Source organism: Drosophila mauritiana, chromosome 2L (assembly GCF_004382145.1).
Source record: "Drosophila mauritiana strain mau12 chromosome 2L, ASM438214v1, whole genome shotgun sequence".
NCBI classification, from domain to species: Eukaryota; Metazoa; Arthropoda; class Insecta; order Diptera; family Drosophilidae; genus Drosophila; species Drosophila mauritiana.
In genome coordinates this window covers 21463156-21487769 of record NC_046667.1, presented here as the reverse complement: position 1 = coordinate 21487769, position 24614 = coordinate 21463156, and the positions used below count along the sequence as shown (strand labels likewise).

At 41.0% G+C, this 24614-nt stretch overlaps 1 protein-coding gene across 1 annotated transcript; it reads left to right on the top strand.

The window, feature by feature from the left end:
- The first annotated feature begins 4627 nt into the window (after window positions 1-4627).
- On the top strand, window positions 4628-6212 carry LOC117141720. The gene has a single exon (XM_033305341.1). The coding sequence runs from the start codon at window positions 4721-4723 to the stop codon at window positions 6110-6112; it is 1392 nt and encodes a 463-aa protein (XP_033161232.1). The 5' UTR covers window positions 4628-4720; the 3' UTR covers window positions 6113-6212.
- The last annotated feature ends 18402 nt before the right edge of the window (window positions 6213-24614 follow it).

Sequence of the window (24614 nt, the reverse complement as noted above, 5' to 3'; positions counted from 1 at the left end):
TATTTCGATGGGCTAATTGGCTGTAACATACTTAATGACTTGCATGCAGTCATCGATTACTCAAACAAAAAGATTCAACTCAATAATGTTTATTTAGATCTTTTAGTTCAGGAAAACCACTTGGATCTTGGCATACATAACTTAATTCCAATGAACTTAATTTGTCCACAGGCCAGATCCTCAATAAATGAGCTTATACAAAAATTCGAACATATTTTTTACAAAGAAGGCCAAGACCTAAGTTTCACAAGTGAAATCAAACACAGGATTATTACAAAGAATGATCTTCCCATTTATTCGAAAACATACAAATACCCAGAAATTCACAAAGACGAAGTTAACCGGCAAATAGCAGAAATGTTAGATCAAGGAATTATAAGACACTCTAAAAGCCCATATAATAGTCCTTTGTGGGTTGTTCAGAAAAAAATGGACCAGTCCAATAAGCAAAAGTGGCGGCTCGTCGTAGACTACCGTAAACTTAATAAGGAAACCATTGAAGATCGATTCCCGATCCCAAATATAGACGAGATTTTCGACAAATTGGGCGACTGTAAAATTTTTTCAACTTTAGACCTTGCAAAAGGTTTCTATCAGATAGAAATGGACAACAAAGATGTGCACAAAACAGCCTTTTCAACAACCAGTGGCCATTACGAGTTCCTTCGTATGCCTTTCGGACTACGGAACGCACCTTCAACATTTCAAAGGCTAATGAATAATATCCTTAGCCCCTATACCGGACAATTTTGCATTGTTTACATGGATGACATCCTTATATTTTCTAAGAATATAGGGGAACACGTCAATCATTTAAGCTGTATCTTCAGCTGTCTATCTAAGGCAAATTTAAAACTCCAATCAGACAAATGCGAGTTTGCCAGAGAGGAGATTGAATTTCTCGGACATACCATTAATTCAGAAGGTCTAAAGCCAAGTCAGAAGAAAATTGACGCAATTTGTAAGATAAATTTACCGACAAACCAGAAACAAATTAAAAGTTTTCTAGGCATCACAGGTTATTTGAGGCGCTACATAAAAGACTACTCCAAAATTGCCCAGCCCTTAATAAAATACTTAAAGAAAAATTCTAAAATAAACACACATGATCAAGAATACGTAGAAGCTTTTCAAAAACTAAAGTTACAACGTTGGAAAGTGCAATTAAACGAGTTTGATTTTGACATAACATTTATAAAAGGTAAAGAAAACGCTTTAGCAGACGGACTTAGCAGAATTGTCAAAGCATCAACAGAAGAGTATGATAAAAATGCCCAAACAAATATAGAAATTAATAACTTAGATATATTTATGCTAGAGAACACTAACACATTACCGGAAGTTACGCCTAAGACAAAAATTATAAATGAAGATTTCTCGAAAGATCTAATTCATATATTTGCCAACGATATTGACGATTTGGAAACTATTCACAGTGCGGACTCAGACGATCTTAATTTTATTAGTATTACAACTAATTGTCTAAACGTTTTTAAAATCCAAATACAAATAATAGAAGCGGAAAGCGATTTAAGTACCTTCAAAATTTTGCATAACAAGAAAATACGACATATCTTTAAATCAAGCGGAAATCAGGAAAATATGCTTAAGTTCATGCAAGAGAAACTGCCAGAAAAAGGCTTAGTTGTAATATTTTGTGAAAATTTAAGTTTATTTGTAAAATTTCAAGAAATTTATAGGCAGTATTTTTCAAGTAATAAAAATTTAAGAATTCTAAAGTCAGGTACATTGTTAGAAGACATAAATGATAAAGAAAAACTCCTGAAGATTATCGAAAACGAACACATAAAGAATAATCACAGAGGCATTAACGAAATTTTTATATCTATAAGAGAAAAATACTATTATCCAAAAATGCAAAAGTTTATTCAAAATTATATTAACAATTGTAAAATTTGTAATTTAGCCAAATATGATAGACAACCTATAAAATATAATTTTAATATTACAGAAACGCCAGATAAAATAAACGATATAATTCACATAGACATCTGGTATCCTAAAAGAAACATTATGTACGTTACATCAATTGACAAAATGTCTAAATATGCCACTGCTCAACATATTAAAGACAGATCTTGGATTTCTTTGCTTAACGCAATCAAATTAAGAATTCAATACTTAGGAAAGCCGAAAAAGATTGTAACTGATAACGAATTCGATATTGTCGTAATTAAGCAATTTCTCCTCGAAAATAACATAGATATACACTTTACAACTCCTTATAAGAAAACTGGAAACTCTGATGTGGAAAGATTGCACTTAACCCTAAATGAACATATGCGATTGTATAATGCTGATCCAAACAATTTTGACACTATTCAAGAAAATGTTTATAAAGCAATTGTTTGCTATAATAACACAATTCATTCAACCACAAATATTAGACCGATAGATTTATTTAATAATATACTTTGTCACGAAGACATCTCTAAACTATCCGAAAAGCTAGTAAGAAACAAACAAACTTTAAATGCAAAACAGGATAACATAAACGAGTCAAACTTCTCAAATATATTTGTAAAAAATAATCAAGTAGGAAAATCAAATCCAAAATATAAAGAAATACGTAATTACACTCAATACGGTAACTACTTGATTAATAATAAAGACAATAAACGAAAAATCTATAAGGATCAGGTGAAACGGAAATATAAATATCAAAATGAAGATTGTGAAACCTAACATTTCTGTACTCCTATTATTTACATATGTATTACTTAATGAAATAATTTCAACCACATACTTGAAACTTACGCTGGGGGAGTCATGTATACCCTTACATACCCTCTTATTAGATTAAGTTATGTTAGAATACACATGGCGCTAAGCTTTTTGTCTGAGCTTAGCTTTATTTTTAGTCAGTAGATAAGAAGACCTCGATCTGTACACATCATTGAATAAACCCTCAATTTGTTAAGCGAAACCTTTCGTTTTGTTTTAACCCCTCTTTAATCGACAAAGAAGTCGATGGGTGCTTAACTGAGGAGTTCAACCTTCAACCTACAGACGACAACGAAGTCGTTTCTGGAGGCAACGATCTTTTGGACACAACGGTCTCTGCTCGGAAGGCCCTATCAACCTTCCACATAACTATATACGGATCATCAAATGTGTCCAATCTTGTGATATTATAATCATCTGTAAACGTAAATACGATTTCAGATTCCAACCAACGGAATTTCGTGTGAACTTTCTTTGAACGCTGTTTTGAAATACCAACCGACACAAGCTACTGGGGTTTTGTACATTGTGCGTTGTTAGTATGTGTGTGAGGGGGGGTGCTGCGGAAGTCGTGCGTCGACGCCTCTGCCGATGACGCCGTCGAAGAAGAAGAAGTGCCGGTAGTTCAGCACTGCAGCGCTGTTTGCTGGCGTGTGTGCGTGTGGGGTTTGGGTTTGTTTGCGTTTTTGTTTCTCCCAATTGAACGCTCTCTCGTGCAGCGCTGCTTCCAATCAGAAGAGAAGAGAGATACAGAGAGAGAGAGAGAGAGAACAAAAGAGCGAAGTACTCATTAGTTTACTCTTTATTTCCCCTTTTGCAGAGACAGCTTCGGTTTCATTTCAGCCGTTCCTTTTGCCCCGTTTTTCCCCTTATACAGCGTCTGCTCACCCCCGTCTCTTTTCAGATCTGCTTTGCTTTCCCCTCTGCCAAGCATCGGCGCACAACGCGGTCTCGCTCTCGCACCCAATAGAATTGGGCTAGATTAAGTTTTGTTTCTTTTTCCCCCTTTAGTTGTTTGGCTTTTTGAGTTTTCTTTGTTCTTGCCTTCGCGGCGGGTTAATTGTTGTTGGGGCCAAAGTGATGCGCAATGGTTGACGGTGTATTGTCATTTACCGTCCAGCTTTTTTTTTCAATCTCCTTCTCCCTTTTGCCTACGTTCACCTCGCTACACCTAGCTCTTACACATGCATAGATGTAATTGAGGTGCCAGGTGAGAATAATATAACAATGTATCAATACACAACATACGTACGTATGTTGTAACAAAATACAACATATTTTGATGTCGTGCTAATTGTAAGCAATCTCGCAGGTATACATACATATTTACATACTTAGCGAGAGTAAGTTTTCCCTATTTTTGACAGGTAAGTTCAGTTTGAGTAGCCCAGTTATGAACACGATGAAGATCGGAACTGTGTAACTATGCAACATAAATTAATCTGATGGGGCGGATTAATCTGAACAGGCAGAAGGGGTAAATATTAAGACATAAGACCGTCTGTTCAGTAACAATATTTAGCATTTAAAAGTAAACAATTTTAACGCAAAACCCAACTGAAAAATAATTAATGTATAACTATTACAGTTCGTGACAGAAGAGTCGAAGCGATTATGATTGGCAGTTTTGTTTTGTAAATGTCTCTCAAATGTATCCACGTTGTCACAGATTTCGTACCCTTTCGTTGCCCTCGAGATTTCGTACTGGTTTTGCTGGAGAAGACTATCCCGCGTTAGCCTGAATGCGTATCAGATTTGTGGTATCTGCCAGGTGGATTAATTCCTGCCGACCACGTCTCGTCATCGGGAGCACCCTGAAAGTTAAGCAGGAGCTGGGAATAATCCAATTGAGTGACTTGGACATTTTGGAAAAATATGTGCATTTTCTCACTTGAGACGCCTTTTACAAATTTCATATGACATTTCTATTTTAATTGGGGAAAAAATATTTTGAACTGAAACAGTAATTGCGAGAATGCTCAGCCTGAGGAATGGAATCTTCGCGGGCAATCTTCTCGGCAGCGGCTTTTGCCTTCAGCGATTTGCGCCCTGTGCCTGTCGCTCTTCGCGAAAGCTTCCGGCGGGAAACTCCCCGAAGAACCCATACAAGCAGCTGAGAAATGACTCGGTGGAGGAGAAACGCCTGTCGGTCCTGATGGAGCTGGGGTGTCGATGTCCGCAGAAGTCGCACAAGGAGCGTTGGTTCCTCACCAACCAGCGCATTATTTTGGCCCTGGCCACGACTCTGAATCGTCCGCCGGACTTGGTGTCTGACTTTTTGCACACACTGACCCTGCAGAACTTTTCAGAGATCCTTCATCCCGTCGAGACCGAGACCTTAGGCCCCTCTTGTAGAGTTCCCTTTGTGAACTGCGGAGCCTGTGAGAACTTTATGAGAATTTTCGATACTCATGGGAATGTAAGGAGCCGCCTTAGCCAGGACTCACTGCAGCTACTAATGGAGGCCGTGCAAACTGTTTTGCAGCAATCTCCACCCACTGAGCTCCGTGCATTTGACGCAGGCTTTACGGGCCAACGAGGGACAATTAAAAGGCATTCTATAGCGCGTAGAGCTGGTATCGATCGCGACTCAATCGCTCGTCAAAACGGGAGGAGGCGATTAAGAAACTCGGAAGCCAGGGCCTCAGAAAACAGAAGCCATCTCAACACTGGCCTGGAGCAACGCACAGCCGGAGATCCTGGATATGTTTTTGGATCCAGCCTTGAGTCCGCGGGCTTAAATGTCATGCACACGCCCGAAAAATGGGCCTTTACGGATTCTTTAGCTTTAGAGCGGACCAGGCGGCTCTCCAAATTGCTCATTCAGGTTAATGAGAAGACTTATCTGACGCGCGATACTGAGAAACTTATAACTGCCATCAAAGAGCTCAAATTGGACAGTAATGTCACTAATCCAAAAAAACAGGCCCCACGGCATAGCATCATGGCCAATGTAACTTCCGATTCGTACTATGAAAGAGTCAAGGCCTCTGCTTCGAAAGCCGTGCTCAAGAGCCACTCGGCCCGCGGCTCGAAGAAAAGGAAGAAGGCCAGCGACGTTGAGCCAGTTCCTAAGCGGACCACGAACCGAGTGTATTATGGCGATCCGCTCCCGGTGCTCCTGCACGAACCGTTTAATCGTGAAAAGCCGTGGACCTGGTTGCGCCGACATCCCCAGCAGATGCGCATGGATGAAAAGGGTCAGGTGACACAGGGAACTATCCGTCGCTACCGGCGCCAAACCGTAGAGCAAATGATGCAGAATGCCAAGGAGCGATCATCGGTGATCACTGTGATCTCAACAGGTGACGAAAACGATTCCGTGAATGCGCAGCCCATGTTTGGCCAGGAAACGTCCGGGAGCTAAAGCGATGGCTCTCCCGACCGTGAATTTTTAAAATTTCTTGCTAACGAAAATACTCGAAATTCGCATGGAAATATTCAGTGTGCATGTCAGTGATCCATAAACATTTATAGTAAATAATTAAAAAAAGAAATACATTTTTCTATTGCAACTTGGAAATGTATTTAAATATATTTAAAGCATTTAAATATGTTTTTGAAGTGCAAGCTTCCGAAAGCTTAATAATCAAATGTACAAATTACCGTTCCAAAATTTGATGTTAAAGCTTGCTCACAACCCTTACGATCTTGAAAAGTTTTCGATAGTTTCCCGCTCTCTGCGTCTATTAAATGTGCCGTCCAATGGCATTGGAAATCTTCCTGTCACCGCGACTGTGCTGTTAAATCATTTCGATAATGTCACCCGAGGGGCAGGGGCCCCTAAAGGGCGCTACGAATACTATTCTTAGACCGCGCCGCCGTACCGCATCTCGGTATATTTTGTGAGTTGAGTTTTATGACGTGTGGTAATTTGTTGGCTCGTTTAGTTTCTTTAAAGGGTGGGGCGGGGGAAGGAGATTCGCCGCGGAGCAAGCCGTTCGCTGCGTATCGAAATGATCTCTCGCCTGGCTCTCTGGTCAATAAAAATCCAAAATTTTTTACGACCGGCAAAGGCAAATCCAACCGAAATGCTTTTATTGCACCAGAAACACTCAATAAAAGCGAATTATTAGTGTTGGATTGCTGCTCTTTGTTTTTGTGTGCTGGCGCGCCTTCCCAATCTATTCCATATTTTTGGCTCGCTTTTTAAGCTTTTGTTGCTTCCTCGTCCCTTTTTGTTGGAGGTGTAAATGCATTTTTATTACACTTTTAAAGCCAATAGCCGTTTTTAGTTGGGCTTTCGTTCCCCCGGATTTGTCTACATACGTACGTATGCACATACATGTATCTATTTGTGTGGTCTCGGGTTGAGCCCTAAACTTTTTTGTGGAGAGTGCTTTGTTAAATGGCGGCGATCTGTTGTTTATTAACACTCACGTTTATAATGGCATTTATATTTCGAGAATTAGGCCATTTGATTTATTGCTTAAATGGAGCTTTCTGCGAAGACACGAGCATGTGCTACGACTTGGTAGTTCTTATCCATTGAATAAAAAATGCAGTCTGCAACAAAAACGAAGTTATTGCGAAAAAGTCAGCCGCATGTCCTTGAATCGAAATAGATTTAGCAAATAAACTATTGAGACACATTGAATTAAATGAATTAAAATGTTACCACATCAACTGCCTATCCTATATATGCAAATAAATTGAGTGCCGAATTCTTTGGCTCTAGCTTTTGGCGAGCTGCAACTAGAGCTAGTAGTAAACAAAGTCTTTTTTTGGGCGAAAACTAGACCATAAACCACGACGAACCGTGCTCCACTCAGCGGCCCAGAATGTGAACGAGTATGTCGCCTGTCAGACAGTGACATCATAATAGTGTCATTGTCATCAGACCTATTGCATCGAGGACTTCGCTCGACTTAAAAACTGCCAAACAGGACGTCGAAAACGAGCCGAAAATGCCAGAGCTATAAATCAAAATGCGCCGCATGACGAGCAAACAAGAAAAACAATTAGAAATAAGCACAAAAACTAAACGGGCCATACATGCAGAGGATGAGGATGAGGATGAGGATGGGGATGTGGATCTGGATGTGCGCTATGAGCTCCATATGAACCATATGCCGGGCATAAATAAACAATGCAGGACCAAACAAGGACAGCACCGACGACGACAACGACAACATTTCATCAACGCAAACGAGCGAAACGTTTATCAACTGCTCAAATGGCCATTAAACGTGTGTGTGTCCCGACATCAACGCCCCAAAACAGTATGGCGTGAGTGGGGGGAGCGGAGTGGCAGGACTATCTGCCAGGACATTCATCAAACGATAAATTGAGTGAATGACTTCATGATGGCGATGCAAAAGGGGCGCACTTCCTCACTTCCGGCCTCACGCACACTCCGCAGCCAGGACAATTGGCCAGGACATGCTGCAGTTGCTGGCCCGGAGGCGGTGCGCTTGCCACGCCCCCTCGCACCATGGCGGAGAGCAGATGGAGCCCCGGAGAAACTCCATTTTGAGCGACTGTCTGCTGTCTGCCTTAAATTGCCATCACATCCTGTTCGTTGGCCGGAGGACGACGGCTTGCCAATTGTTTCTCTGATTGGTATTCATCCAAGTACTATCCGGTGGGTGCAGCCGTCAGGACCTGTTATCCTTTGGCTCCGGTTTTTGGCCGTTTTTCGCCTGCACTCTCGTCTTCGTCCTTGGATCACATCCATCACTCGCCGCCTGACGTGACGTTAGTGTTTTAATGGACTCCACTTGTCTGCCTTGATCACAGGACTCTGAGGTCCGGAGTCCAGAGTCCAGAGTCCAGTCAGTCCCCAACATCCTTTGGCTGCATTGTTTGTCTACGTGTTGGCAGTCGAGTCTGTGTTTCGGAATGAGGGTTTTTTATTGCAGTCCAGTTCGGATTCATTTGCATCTTTATTTGTGTCAGTTGCTTACCTAGCATTCGACTTCGGAGTTGATTTGATGAACTAAGGAAATATTTTCCAGTATGCTCTACTACTACGAAAATGAACACAGAGATTCGACGTTCATTCGGACAGATTTACAAATAAAACAGGTGACATGAAAAAAAATATACTACAAAAATTGCCGTATTATAAGTACTTCTTTTGAGCTGCTTCGATGATTTTAGGATCCTAAAGCCGGTGCTGCCGTTTTGGCCCTTTTCCAAATAGATCTGTACTTTGTAAACGGCCACTGTCTTCCACTTGCACTTTGGTATATTTCTTTAACCTAATAGATTAATAGTAAAGATAGTCAAAAGGGCAGTTAGATAGGTTCGAGCCTAAAACCGGGATATGGATTGATTATATTGCAATACTACATTGCCGTGGTGCACTCGTGGGCACCTAGTGTTGAAATTTCTGGTTTCTTCCATTTTAGTAAATTATTATAATAATAAAAGAAAAATAATCACATGGACTTCAAGATTTTCAGCCTTAACTAGCATAGTTTTTCAAAATAATGTGAAAGCTACTATCATATGTCAACACTAGAATGTTTAGAAAAACTGTAAATCTGGCTAGCTAGCACTTATGGGTGAAAACTTAAAATTTAATTATTGCTATAAGGTAGCTAATGCTTCAAACAATGTGGTATTTTTCGACTCTTACTCTCTTAGTTGCCTGCCTTAGTTGAAGAGTGAACTAGGTACTAGGATGAAAACCAGATCCTGTGGGGAGCTTGGAACAAAACAACAAGTTCTTCCCAGCTTTATCAGCCGGAATTACCCCTGAACGGCACAGAAACGGAAATACTGGCAACAGTGTTGCGCACCTAATGAGCTTACAATCGAATGAGTTTGCGCGATTGCAGGCGATTCCATCATCCTATATTGGCGGCTTACGTCAGGCGACTTCCTGACATTAGCGAGACGAGGCGACGGGCTCCTTGCCGATTTTAATCGCTGCTAATATTAACTAATTGGCATACTTAGCCGGAGATAAGTGCGATGGGAGAGAGTGCGGTAGTGCGCCTCACAAGCTCTTCATCGAGATGCGACACGGACTGAAATTATCTAATGAATTTTCTCATAATCCGAATCAAAAGTGGCGATCAGGACGGGGCATCCGTTGCATCTGTTGGCATCGTCAGCCAAAAGAAAACTCTTGCTTGTGCTGTGTCGTTGGCTGTCATAATCCGATCATCAGGCAAATCCGAGGCCCAAGGCCCAAGGCCCCAGAGTATCGTATCCCCAGGGGCAGGGGGTCCCGGAGAGGGGTTGGCACCCAAGATGTGATCTGTGAGGTCGTCAGCACGATCCCCCTCTTTTCCTCCATGCTGATCCGGTGATTTCTCGCGTTGATTTTCAGTTCATTCTCGCTAATATTTCGCCTGACAGATATTCAGGCATAATTAGAGATTAATTGTTTTGCTCATAATTGGTCTTGGCTTGATATTTTTGGACATTTGGCAGGAAGGCGAAAATTGCATCAACGTGGGGCTCTTAGCCATCACCAATACACAAAAACTAATGGCAGGGTGTCCGGAGAGATGAGGATGGGAAAAGGGACCAGAGTGACACTGGCAGTTGTCCGTGCGGAGAAATCGTATTTACATGTAAAGAGCTGTATGAATGTGGCAAGTGTTTTTCTTGAAAACCGTGTATGAATATTGACTATTAATGTCGTTTAACGTGCAGGGGAAGTCAACTTAGAATTACCAGAGAATCGTCTTAAAATGGCATACTTTTACTTTCAAGTAGAAAAAGACATTAGCGTAAGATATTATTCAAAATGTTCTTGGTGTATCGACAGACATTTGTAAGACAAATATTACATCGAAAATATATAATATTATATATATAATATATATGGCATGGCCAAGATATTTTTGATGAAACTAAAAAAATAAAATCTCAAAAAACCACAAAAATAACCCGCAAAAAAGTGTTAAAAAAGCATAAATGTACACCTCGTTGGTTTGAATCCAGTGCTCAGTACTCTTTGTACTTTGTTCTCTCTTTGTACTCTTTGTTCTTACCCAAAAAAAAGGTTGGTGAATTTTTAAAAATTTAATTTTTGTCTGCAAAAATAATATATATGTACATATAACTAAAATTCACTCAAATGTACTTTTGAACACCTGAGAGGCTATAGATTTTTGCTCTGTGTATTATATAATGCATGGCTTTCATATCGTGTATCGTGTTATCGTGTATTTTCCTTTTTTCGGCTATTATTTTCCATAAAGTTGATATTTGCCTCGCTTGTTTGACATTTCGCAGGACATGACCAAGACTGGGGTCCCGCAAAGTGAAAGTAGGAGCATATTTTATTCCCCCTAATGACAGCGCGTAAAATGTCTCGAAGGAGCAAGGGCCGGTCAAACAGAAGCTAGAGCCATGACAAAATAGCCAGGCATAAGAAGTAGCACATAAAAAGTGAAATTTATGTTCTGGCTTTTCTTTGTTTTTACTCAAGTCGTTCATAGATTATACGGAATTATGACGAGCGCGTGTCTATCCATCGAACAGGACAATGGACGAATGTCGCCAACAGACTGGAGGACCCAAGCTGACTTTCTTGTCCTGCTGATATAGTTTCCATAAATTCATTTTATTTCATTTGCGGAGCCTAGAACGAAACTCCTGCGTTCGACTCCAGACAGTTACATATTTCTTTCCTAATTGTGCGACAGTTTTCCTCCGTCTGCTGGGCGAAATTTACGTAGATTAGAGCACTTTGCGTCGATTTGTAACGATTTGGCGTACAAAATTGTATTGCGAGCCCATAAATATTTATATTTATGGCTTGGGAAACATTATGAATGGCTGCAAAAGTTTTCTTTCGCGCAAAATTGGAACTGGAGAATGGTCTGCATAGCGATCAGGTTGCGTCAATCTGGAACGTCAGCAATTCCCTGTTTCCTTGCAGCAAATAGGTATGGTTGCTGACTTTTAGTTGAATTCAAGCAAAATGTCTATATGGATTAAGCACTTAGTATATTCCGAGTCGATAGGGAATGCTACAATGTTTCGATTACGAGTCCATCTACGCTAAGCAAATTGGGTTTTGAACGGTGCCACGCCCACCCCATAGCACACAAGCTGCGAAAACAGTTCAGCCTAAAAATGTTTCGACTCTTTTAATTTTATTATTGGTTTTTCAATTTATATTCGCATATTGGCCACGCCCAATCTTTCGCCCAGAAATATCACTTTTTATCACTATTTTACAAGACAACTTTTATGGATGTGTTAAAAGAATTTTGAAATTTCCCCCTCGCAAACTACATACGTTTTCACAAACAGGAAGATTAGCGAAAATACGAATTTAATATTACTATTATTTTCGTCATTTCTTCGTTCATAGCTCGCTGGCTTGAGCGACAGTCCAAATCCTTCCTTAGCTACGAATCCTGTTCTTTTTTTACAAATAACGAAAACCACCAAAGCTGCTTCGCTTAAATCCCAAGACTAAAACCGTAAAAATGAATTTTTAATGCCTGGCATGGTTGGGAGGACCAAGGCGATAGATAGGAAAAGAACAGATTCGCTCGGAAATGTTCACACAGATAGTGGAAGGTTCGAGGAGACAGATATGTGGCTTGGACCGGCCAACCATCATTTCAAAATAACGTATCGTAAATTTTCAAGTTAACATCAAAATTGTTAAAATTATGTACAATCCCCAGGAACAGAAACGAGTGCAGACCGAAAACATTCATAACCAAATTTATTGCAAATAAGAAAAATGTCCGCCATCCGATAGACGGTCGGGACGGAATGAGAGTGAGACTTAGAGGGGTGGATGGAAAAACTGGGAAAACCAACAGATAGACAGGAATGTGAGCGAGTTGAGTGGAAAACTTCAGAGCAAGGAGGACATGGCAGTCGAGCTGTGAACGTAGTAAAAGTGGCCACAGGACAACAACAACAATGGCTCCTGTGCTGTGCAGTTTTCCCACTGGGTCCCTCCCTCTGTGGTCAGCAGAAAATGTGGAAAAATAGATGAAAAGCAAGGCATAAAAAACATAAAAAACAACAGACACACAGGAAAGACAAGAGCAAAAAATGAGGAAAGACAAACATGCGCCGCAAGGATAATGGACAGTGGCAGCGAAGCGGGGTGTAATTTAGCGAGACTGGGATTCGGCGTTTAAGGACATCGGGTCCATCGGCATCCATCGAGGCAAACAGGCCAAGCAATTGACATGTGCCGACCGTCCGAAGAGCCAAAAGATCCACTCCAGAGTAACCGGGTTGACCGACCCGAAAGCGAAGGTGTTGGAATGTTTTGGAGTGAAGGGCGGTGGTCAGCTGAAATTGACAAAAGAAATCGGTCGGAATGCAAGAATATTATTTGTCTAAGCAAATTAAGTTCGTGAATCTCTTTTAGTTGGATCGCAAGTTGCGTATTGCACACAGATTTCGGTTATGTCCAGACCAGTATACCCACATCTATTTATCTATAATGAGATAAAGCCTATAAACAAATTTCAAAAGTGTGCGTTGAGAAGTATGTAACAGGCAGAAGGAAGCGATTCCGAATAGCCAGAAAGTCCTGAAAATGAAAGGCTCTCGATGTGACAAATAACGAATTGCGTTCGAACCGAAAAAAACCAAATTTTGTACAGATTTTTCAGCTGTGTCAAAAATTGTCAGCACAGAATAAATGACAGGCCTAACTTCCCTTCCAAGCACCACAGTGCCGTTCCCAATCCCAATCCCAAATTCAGTCCCACATACCCCCCTTGCAAGCCTCAGGCTACAGATTCGTATATGTCGTGGCAAATATGAGTTACATTCTGCTGCAGAAATTTGACACATGATATTTTGAAAATTGTCTGCCAGCAAACAAACAAAAGGAAGAATTAACCGGATGGAAATGGCTTTTGAATTTGCGAATTTCTCGATCCACTTCTAATTAGAGACAACTTTTTGGCAGACATTATGGTTCCGATTTCGGTTGTTGAATTCTTAATTCTGAACTTATTTGGCAGTTGTCATGTTGACAGCTTGTGACAAAATTCGAATGAGATGCATACGTCGAGTTTATGAATTAGTATGAAATGGCCATTAACATGTTTCGACTTTAGCTGGATTTCGCTTCTTTTTGACGAGCCAATTTCTTTTTGAGAGGAGCACCGAGAATCCCATTTAACATGTTGTACCCCATTAAGAGAATTCATTTAGCCTAATTAATTAGCTTGTTGTTCTTAGCGTCAGCAATTACGAACGAGAGAAAAGAACGCTTCCATCATCATAAGATATTTGCCGTTGAGGCGTGGAAATTAATAAAAATTATACAAATATATTTGTGAATATATACAGACACACTCACGCACACATAGCTACTTGCTGCGTTTTTCGTCCGCGCTGCTATTAAATCATAATAAAAAAATGATAATTGCGATTCTCACCCGACAAGCCGTAAATTAATGACACGCATGCGAGTGAGACAAGTGTAAGTCGTGATTCAAATTGACGCGCCAACAATTAACATAACTCTTGGCCGAGAATGACGCGGCCTCCAAATGGCCAAGGGGAGTACTCACGCCCGCCCACGCCCCTTAATTTCCGCATTTCGGGTTCGGGATCGGGTTCGAGTTCGGGACCAACGGCATTCGTCAATATCTCTGTTCGCGCCTTCACAAATTGCAGCCCAGTCCCCAGTCCCCAGTCCCCAGTCAGTGGCATCCAGCAGCTGCATCATCATCATATTCCGGCCAAGCGGTTCGAAGACATTTTCCGTTGACACCGCGGATTTGCTGCTCCGCAGGCCCCTCGCCGGCGAATCGCGTGCGGTGCGTGGGTTGGTTCTTCTCTGTTGTGAAAGATCTCCGCTAAGGAGGAAAATATTTGGAAGATAAATAAACTAATAAATCATTATGTTAAATTGGCTTGATATTTATTTTAGTGCCTTGGTCTTGGTCTTCGGCGCGCTTTCCGAAATTCAAATAGAACGGTAACATGTGTTATGTGGCAAATGCTCTTGGCGTGTTCAACTGTCAGTGTGCTTTAAGTTTACATGAGCCTAGTTGGATGGACAGCTGACTGTGTAGACGACTCTAGATCCCGTGGTATTAGCTCTATAAATGTTGACTTTGGAACGACCCGGAATACTTGGCGCTCTTTAAGCGAAACATTTGCACCGCCGATATGGTCTTAGTCTAGCACTTTTCGGTGTGAATTCGAGACTTGATACAGCTAGTGATGAACAAAATTATGGATCATATTATCACATAATTTGTATCGCGACCACTAACGGAGTCGATCTAATACTACGTCTGTTTTGAGAACTATTAATATATGTATTTATGTTCCGAAAATAATCAGCACGCTTCCGATAATTACACTGACAATGAAGAGGCTATCATTGTGGCAGATCGGACTGAAGGTTCATTTGTATAAGTATGAGTTCAAGTTTAATAGTGAATTGGCTTGGGGCTTTGCAGGATTTTCTCGTTTCTACCCCAGTGATCTTCTGAAACGAGGCACATTCAAATGGAGCGGCCATCGTCTGAAAACTGTCGGTTTTTATGTGCTGAGTTCTGCATGTGGAAATGCCAAATTTAATGTTATACTCCAATAAAAACTTCTTGAACATGCAACATGTTGCAGGGATCGCAGCATGTGTACGAGTGCGCTAATGTATGGCCAACGTCCGCATTCCTGCATCGAACATTTTCAAAATATTAACAAAGTGCAACAGCAACAAGATGCAGCAACAGCGCCAAATTTGTTATTAATTGCGACGAAGCGGCAAAAAGTATTTGCGGCAAATGAAGAAGTGAAGTTGCCCGAGGCATCATCACCGTAGCAGGAATGAGGGAGCCGACTAGTATTTCTACCTCAGTGACAAGTGCTTGTCATCTAGAAAGATCGTGGAAGCGCGAACAAGGGGGCTCTACGCCGCTGCCGTGGAGTGGACCAATAAATAACAAGTGGTGGTGGAAAACAAATGGAAAATATTGAAAAGTGATTGATGCCGCGATGGTCTGTGTCTGCGTCTGCAGTGGGTGGTGGGCCCAATGGGTGGTGGGGGCTGGCAAGGGTGAGGCGTGAACAAGAGCGAACGACCAGGCCGAGGAAAGCAATCGAGAGCATGCTGTACTCTGAGACGCAAGAACAGTGGTGTCGAAACACCCTGTAGCCGCACAGAGGAGAACAGTGCCCCCTGATAAAGTGGATAAGTAAACATTCCTGAAAACAGCGCACCCTGTCGTTGAATAGCGGTGTATACACTTTTATCTTTGTTACTAATAATTTTTGAAAATTATCTGAAAATACAGAACTAGCGTATTTTGACAACCTTATTTTTTAGATCTAGATTAGAATATTAATAATAATATGTGTAATCTACAACAGATGCCACTTTTATCCAAAAATATTTATACATTTTTGAAAAGATTGCAAAAAAATAATCGACTAGCAGTTTCTCTCGTTTTGTTTTCTTCACGGCTAATTAACCGTAATCAGGAGAATATCTTTAGTGTCTCTATGAGGACAGCAAGAAGAGTCCCATAAATGGATAGATTTGCATCAGTCGAGCCTTTTGTGCTTTACTACTGCATATTTGAATGCTGATGAGCCCGTGTCAACGGACAGGGAAAGGCATTTTACATAATAAAATGAACATGAACAGATCGCTTCGTCCGACTACAGATTGGTCATATGTACGAGTATATGGCGTGGAGAAAATTTGAATAAATATCCAAGCTGCTGTAAATCACAATCAAGTCAATCGAATGGGTTGAGCAAGACACCCACTATTTATAAAGTATCTCTTGGCGACTTGTCGCCGCTATTTCCTTCAGATCTCGGCGTTGTGTCGTCTCTTTGGGGCTGAAACAAAACTAAGTTTTATTATATTTATCGCGGCGAGTCCGTCATAAATTTGTTATGTAGGACGCACATTATCAAATTGACCGATAAACATTTCAGTATAGGCCAGACAGCATGAAGCGAACTAAAAACACCCATCCAAGCACTTTCTATAAATGGATGGCTTTGGCAATTAGTTATACATAGTATTTATTGATAAATCGTTCCGTTCGAACATATAAACGATGTGGATTAGACGCGAGACAGGCAGTTTCGGGAAATCTGGGCAAACTCATATCTGACATTGTCGTCACCGTTGAGCATTTCGATTGCCCTGGGACTCTCTTCAGATCCATAAATAATCGTCAAAATTATGTAGCACGCCCAAATTGTTGTTGTGGTTGTTAAAATTATAAAACTCATAAATCCCGAGGCTAATCTTGGGAAAGAAGATGTCTGAGAATTCATCAAAATGTTGAAAAATGTTTTAAGTTTTTTATTAAATTAACTACTGTTTCTAGTTTTTGCTCGACGTCCTCTGTTTCGATGAATTTAATGAAAAGTGATAAAAACAGTCAGGAGTGATCATCACGGCTTTCCGCCAAACTAATTAGCTAAGCCCATCTTACAGTCGCTCAAGTCCTAGCTCCTAATTACAAATGCACAAGTGCACCTGAACTTCTCAGCCGATGTGACTTCCATCAGGTGGGTCAACATATTGGCGATGGGTGGTAGAAGGCAGGGGAGTTGGGCAAGGGAGCCAGCACTTCTGATCTCAATCACACGTGCAATCAAAGCGAAATTTATTATCACGCATCACGACCAGAGCAGCAAAACCCGACAGCCTGAGCTGCTAATGAATGATTGATGTGTGTGGCGATTGCAAAAGGCACTCAAAAAAATAGTAACTTGTGAAGCATATTTAAATATTCAAAGATATCGAGTGAAACCCAAGCCCAAACATTGATGAAGCCGTCTAGGCTACAGTCAGATGAAAATTAATGAATTCAAAACCCAACATTCAACTCATTGATTTGCTAACTGTATTCTTTAAATATTAATAGCTAACTAGTTTCTCGAATGGATGTGATTGCTTGTATATTTCATCGCTGCATATCGTACATATCGACATAAGGCATGTACATATAGTGAAACACCCAGAGCACTTTTGAATTCTGGGCTGCAGTTCTGAATAGTCTGGATGCAGCTGGAAATGCACCATTTTCAGATCGCATTAGTATAACCTTTTGAAAATAAATTTCTGTGCATTAAAGCATGCTTAACAGCTCAGGACTGCAATTTGTGTGCTTTGCACTTGCATTAATCATCATTGATTGATCACTGAACCCGGTTAAATACTGGCATCTAGACTGAGTCTGCCTTTTTGCGGTAGCAAGTCGAAAAAGAATTCGATATCAGTTGACTGACTGACCGGCCGGGAGACTAATTAGTGCGACGAAAGCAGCAAGAGGGGTCCAGCTTATATAGCGTATACGGGCAGCATCGGATCCGCCTTGATTGATGGCACCGCGAAATTCAAGAACACAGCTGCTGTCAAGTCATCGCGAAAAGGATTAGTTCGGCGCGATGCGATGTGAGCGGATGTGAGCGGATGTGACGGGATCGGATCGGGATGCAAAGCGATCAAATGGTGCCGACACATCAGCTCCCAGCAAAAGTTGACACTGGCAAAGTTCGCGCTGCGGGCTTGATGGATCAGGGGCTTTCGGAGGGACAGGGACCCAACGCCAACTCCGTGCATATTCATCAGCTGTCACAAAATATGTCACTGTCAGCCCGGATGAGATTTGCTCACAATTCTCTGCTCTCCAGCAGATTCTTCTTAGTTTTTGGAGCGAAATTTGCCTGACACTCCTCATTCGCTCTTTCCTGCTTTTCAGGAAGATTGACAGGGGAACGCTGCTAATCCAATTTAATTTGAATGTCAGTTCGTCTGGAAGACAAGACTCAGCTCCACTTGAGTTTATCCGACTCCCTAACTTTCGGACCAAACAACCACCTCGACCGGAGATGAAGATTCATGGGTATTAAGGAACTTCTTCATCTGATTTGCCTCTTACTCTTACTGCTAATTTTATTGTTTTCGCTTTGCGCGCTGCTGCTGTAGAGGCATTTATTTGCATTTAGGCATTTGTTTCCCAGACATATGTTTCACTTTATTTGGTTCACTGGTTTTCTAAAAAAAAAATCAAAAAGCCTTGAAGAACATTTGAAGGCCCAAAAACAGAACGAAGACGACAGAAGCTAAAAAAGAGTTAAAATTGTTAGAAACTCGATATGGCTTGGGTTTTCGCAGTAGTTTGCTGGTGTTTTTATCAGTGGTTACCGCGTTGTGGCAAAAATAAAAGCATCGCGAAGTTATAACTACAGAAGTGATTTGAGATATCGTCTTAAAGCCATCATCAGGATTTATGATACGGCTAAATAGCAGTGAGACAAAAAAATTCTTCACGTCATTGATATTTGCTTCGTAAAGTGCTTGAAAAGACAGCACTGTAGACTGGACTTTTGTCGTGCTGATGAGCACCAAATGTGTTGTCTGCAAGGAGGCAACAAATCGCAGCCGTCTAATTGAAAATCAGATCAGATACAAAGCCTGATCAGAGGCAAGCTGAATGTAAAGTTATTCAGATGCTCTGTTATATTACATAGTAAGACTTTATGCTAACATTTTAAAAATGTTAGCAGTTGTCGCCGGTCTTGTTCAACAGTATTATGTTCTGGTTCAAAATATGCGTCACATGATCGTAATGCTCCAATGTCCTACTTGGATGCGCCGTTCAAAAGATATTCAAATTAAACATTTTAACACATATGTCTGTTTGCTTGTCTATCTGTTTCGTTAATTATGAAATCGTCGATTAGGAGTACTAGAATCAAGACAGAATTTCAAAAAGCTTAAGCTAAACACCTTTTACCTACGACACAATAATATAACATAATTAATAATAAAAAAGCAGTTTTGTTCTTTATAACTTTAAGCCGCTAAATATTACGTAATGGAAATTCTTTTAAGATTCTGCCGTTCACAGTTGCTATGATTTTCATATCCAAAAGTCGGACTTATATTGTGTCATGCTATTGTGTCGTCTGATTATTCATGCCCCTTAGATTATCGATCCATGATACTGATACTCTTCCTCTCGTACGGCATTGTTTTCGCTGTGACATTTTTGGCGAGCCATTCCCTTCAAACTCCGCAGAATGGCCCCTGGAGTAGGTGCCTTTATTTATGTTTATGGCTCATGAGACACGACAACACTGCATTGCATTAGCTGAAGCTGAAGCTGAAGCCGGAGCCAAAACCCTGCTTCGGCCAGGTCCACCCAGATCCAGATGCCATTGCATTGAGAGCGAAAATAATGGCACACAATGTGATCTTTCCCATTGACATCTTGGAATTTGCTAAGCGCGCGCGTCCATGTCTCATCAGCTTGTTAGGGAGTTGAAAAATGCCCCAGCTTGTGATACAGGAGAAGCTTGGACCTAGTGATGGGCAACCACACCAAGGGGGTATTGTAACTGATGGAAATGTCTTTCTTGTCTTTAAAAGGACTATTTCAAAAAATGTATTGTGGTCGAAACATATAAAAACTAATTAATCTATTTTAAATGTAAATGTTAAATTACAGGTAAAAGTTGTGAAACCAACTCTTAGTTTATTTTGACACTTATTTCTTCCAATCGACAACTGCAATGTACCTTACCCATATGTATAATTTTCGGAACCTAGAACTGACGAATCTTACCCAATTCCTTTAGGATCACGAGGCCACCTCTAGAGTAAGCCAAAGTGATCCGATCGATTAAGTTGAGACCAAACAAGAGAGGCGCTAAAGACGATTTTCTCGACTGCCTGATACCCGTTGGTCAGCGAGTAGGAGATATTCAGCATTTGGTTGGCGTAGCAGTTAAAATTGTTATAGTGGCGGAGAGAAAGAAATGGTCAGATCGACTCGCCTAGTGATCCCGATCAGGAACATGTATAATTCATATGCTACATTAAATATTTTATAGGATTGGAGACGCTTTATTCTACCTGTTACAAGCTTTTCAACGAATTCAATATACTCTTCTTCTCTACAAGCAACCGGTATACAAAGTATAAGAAAGAGACATGAAGAGGCAGCAAGAGAGATGTCCATCGAAATTGCATGGCGGTAACTGAGTTAGTAGCTGCTCCTCTCGGCCTTATTACCGATCGCAGCGCGATCCTTGACAATGACAACAACATCGAGGAAGAGATGGAGGATGGGACTAAGCTGAGGATGCGGATGAGAATCAGGCGGAGTCAGAGTCCCAGTCTCGTCTGTTGTTCTTCGCACGCGTGCGCATTTATCGAAATTTATTGGAGTCTTTGCTCTGGAATTTTGGGCTTGTGTTCTCTGTCTTTCCGTCACTCGCTGGCTACCTTAGCCTTATCCTTTTGGCTTGTTTGACCAGAATAGCCGGGCGGTGCATGAGGTGGCTTGGAGCTTCGAATCCATTGTTTTTTGGCTCGCTTGATGCGATCGATTTGCAAAGAAAACCCATTGCCAAGGGAGAACACAATGTGGCTAGTTTTTTGCTGCCTGGCCTTACTCTCGATCTTGGTGGCTGTCATCGGTTTACGCATCCCCGCACCAGGGTCAAGTTTTTTAAATATTTTATCAGTCGACTCGAGTTTGGTGGAAAACGGCGATAAAGATCGCGCCATTTTTTCCGCAACCTGGTCGTGTAATGAGTCTGTTTCACAGGCTTAAAAAAAGAGGAAGACCTGAATAGAAAACACCTAAGGATTTTTCGGCAGAGTCATCAAGGACTTTGAAACCTTAACAAATCCTAATAGAATTCAAAATATAAATGAAAAAAATAAAACGGTATTAATTAAGTATTTATCGGTATAATAAATTTATGCATATACGATTTACACATGCAGGGTTAACGAATCCTAGTATACTCTTACATTACATATTGCTAGAAATGCCAAGGATAAAATTAAATTAAGCAACAGGAGTGACGGGTATCTGATAGTCGTGAGACTTGTTTTTATATTTTTATTGGCAATACTGCATAGATATATGAGTTTTGGCTTCCCGAACTGAAAATACTACATTCCTTTGATTGGAGTTCTGCTTGCACATGCGAAACAATTATATCACCGCCTAACACCACCCTGTGTGGCTTTTAAAAAAACAGATAAATATAATTAGTTAAGCACTCTTAACATAAAAAAACGCGTGGTATAGCGTTGAATATTTGAAAATGGTTATATGGATCAAATATCAAATAACACATAATATATCAAATATAAATATATATATGAAACAAATTTATTTATTTAATAGTTTTGAAATGGCGGTTTCCGAGATGACTGGGATTCTCTGCCTCTGGCACGCTTTATTTCAATTCACATGGTATCTGAGCGTAGATCTCTGAACTCGGAGACTGCTGCACAATGCACAAAGCGCAAGAAAAAGTGTCGCTATCCGTTTTCGACTTTCAAAAGTCGCTCGATCCCTTGCAACAAGAATTCCCACTTGTACGCCATAGCCAGTCCGTTCGTTGATGGCCAAAACGAACTGAAAGCCGGCACAAGTCCGCAGTCGTCTGCGCAACAGTTTAAAGTTTTGAGGGCCTCTGCCTGTGCCGCCGCCAATCGGTATCTAGAAGCCAGGGAAACAAGCCAGCACAAAGCCCGATGGGGAGACTGCTCGTCCTCGATAGTCTTGTCCAGCTCTCGGGCTGTCCACAACAACGGCGACACAAGCCAATCTCCGATCTCCGGAAAAAAACTGCAAGATTTCGCTGCCGTCCGACTGTTTTGCCTACACTTCAAGACCATCAGCACCCAAGCAAAATGCGTTCGGCACAGATCAAATTAAAATTACGTTCCCGACTGGTCCCGATATCGATGAAGGGTAGTTCAGGCTTTTTGGACTATATTCGAAAGGCAATTGAAAATATATCGTAAATTAGCACAATTTAACATAACATTATATTCATAAACCAGAAAACATTAATGTTTTTGCATAATATAAGACTACGGACTGGCACACCTGACTTTCAATGTTCAAAGAACCAAAAAGGGTATCCCCAGATCCAATTCCGATTTTCACCTTCACTCCAGGCTGAGGCACCTACTGCTCCCGACACTGGGAATCGATCGCATTTGATATATTTGCTCCTCGAGCTCCGCGACTGTTTACCAACTGCAGCATTGGATGTATTGGATGTGGTGGCAATGGCGTCGTTGTTGCATCCTCTTGCCTCCCGCCTTATGTATTCTTGTGGCCCATCCGCAGCGATCGTTGTTTCTGGGACAGCATAAGCCGCTGATTTTGCTGGTAGCAGTCGCAACTGCAACAGTTGCAGGAGTTGCCGCTGCCTTGCTCCTACACCTCCGCAAAACCCGGATGATTGCAGTTCGAGTTTGGAGGATGGCGCACGAGGCTGGTCGTCGAATGCACTCGATCCCCTCGCAGTGTTTATGTCGTTTTTGTGAAATATCAGCTGCTCATGTATAGAAGGCTGCCTTGTTGCTTCTGCCACATTTGGTGCCTGCTCCGTGCTGGTGTTGCTCAGCATCGTTTTGTTTATGCCACTGGCGGCCATTGGTCAGCAATTGGCTGCCGCTTGAGTTTCAAATCATTGCACTCCGCCTGCCAAGTGGCTATGAAGTAAATTATACAAGCAACTGCGGCGTCGTTGACGGAGAATTAATTTTTAGCGGACAGCCTAAAAATGATCGATGCTTTCGGGAGAATTTTTCAATAATGTTCTTCATGGTACCAAAATGTTTATAAAATATCACCAAGCTGGTTAAACGGAGAGCTCTATTTAGTACCTCATACTCAAAATGTAAAATGTAAATGCAAATAGATTCCTCGAAAGAGCGCTACCATGTATTAAAATGCGGTAGCGAGCCAATAATGTGTAGGTGCTTTTTATCTGGATCACTACAAGCTACCATCTTTCTTGCTATGTCCGTCTGTCAGTGTGAACGTCGGTTTTCCAAAATCCGTAAGGTTGGAGAATCAGAAAAGGATAGCGCTTTTAGTTGACCTTAAAACCCGATTTTTATTGTTTTATTTTACGTTGATTGCCAATCTCTTTCTGTCATTTTATAAGCTATAATACAAGTCCAGGTCGAAAAGCATAGCAAACGCCAGTGTCATGTATTAATACTACCAAAACTTGCTGGAATCTTAGTTAAATACACATAGTGAATAAGGTTAAAGAGTCCGATTTCGATTCTGAATAAGAGACACTATCCATGACTCTCCGTCCGTGGTTTTTACAAATGCTTTAATTTATAGATTATAGTTTCAGGCTCTATTAATGCCTGCGCCGTGGAATTTTTTTTGTAAATCAACTTTAGAGTGATCAGTAGTTGGTAGAAGAACATTTGCTGATTCACCAAAATTGTGAATGTCCAAAAATAGATAACAGTAGTTTTGCATTCTATTTAATGTCAGATACCCGTCACTCAGCTAGTGTGAAATTTCCTCACTTTTCTGGGATATCGATAGATATTGGGAAATAAAATGAGAAATAATTTTAAAATTGTTCCAAAGTTAGGGCGTTAGAGTGGGCGTGGCAAACATTTTTTTGCAAATCGGTAAAAAGTTACAAGAATTCACAAAAATGTGAAAAAAAACATTTTCCAAAAGTGTGGGCAACGCAGTTTTGTGCGGTTTGTTGGAGTGGGCATGGCAACATTACGCGCTGCGTCTTTGTCTCTAGAATCTGTATGCTGAATCTCAACCTAGCTTTCTAGCTTTCATAGTTCCTGAGATCTCGACGTGCATACGGACAGACGGACATAGCTAGATCGACTCGACTATTGATTCTGATCAAGAATTATATACTTTATATAGTCGGAATAATAGTATAGTTCCTTCTGTCTGTTACATACTTTTCAACGAATCTAGTATACCCTTTTACTCTACGAGTACCGGGTATAAATACATACTTATATTTTTAAACCCTAATGAAATGCTTACCAGACCATAGAGCAATTTTTTGCGCTTACCTGGAAAAGGGGCCCTAAATTATAATGAACATCCCGCCCTATTTAGCAAAATGCCTTAGAGAGAATTCCAAAATAATTAGGCGCACAAGATAGGCAT

What these genes read in the sequence shown, in the direction of transcription:
- LOC117141720 (XM_033305341.1), top strand. Translation starts at nt 4,721, where the DNA reads ATGCTCAGCCTGAGGAATGGAATCTTCGCGGGCAATCTTCTCGGCAGC.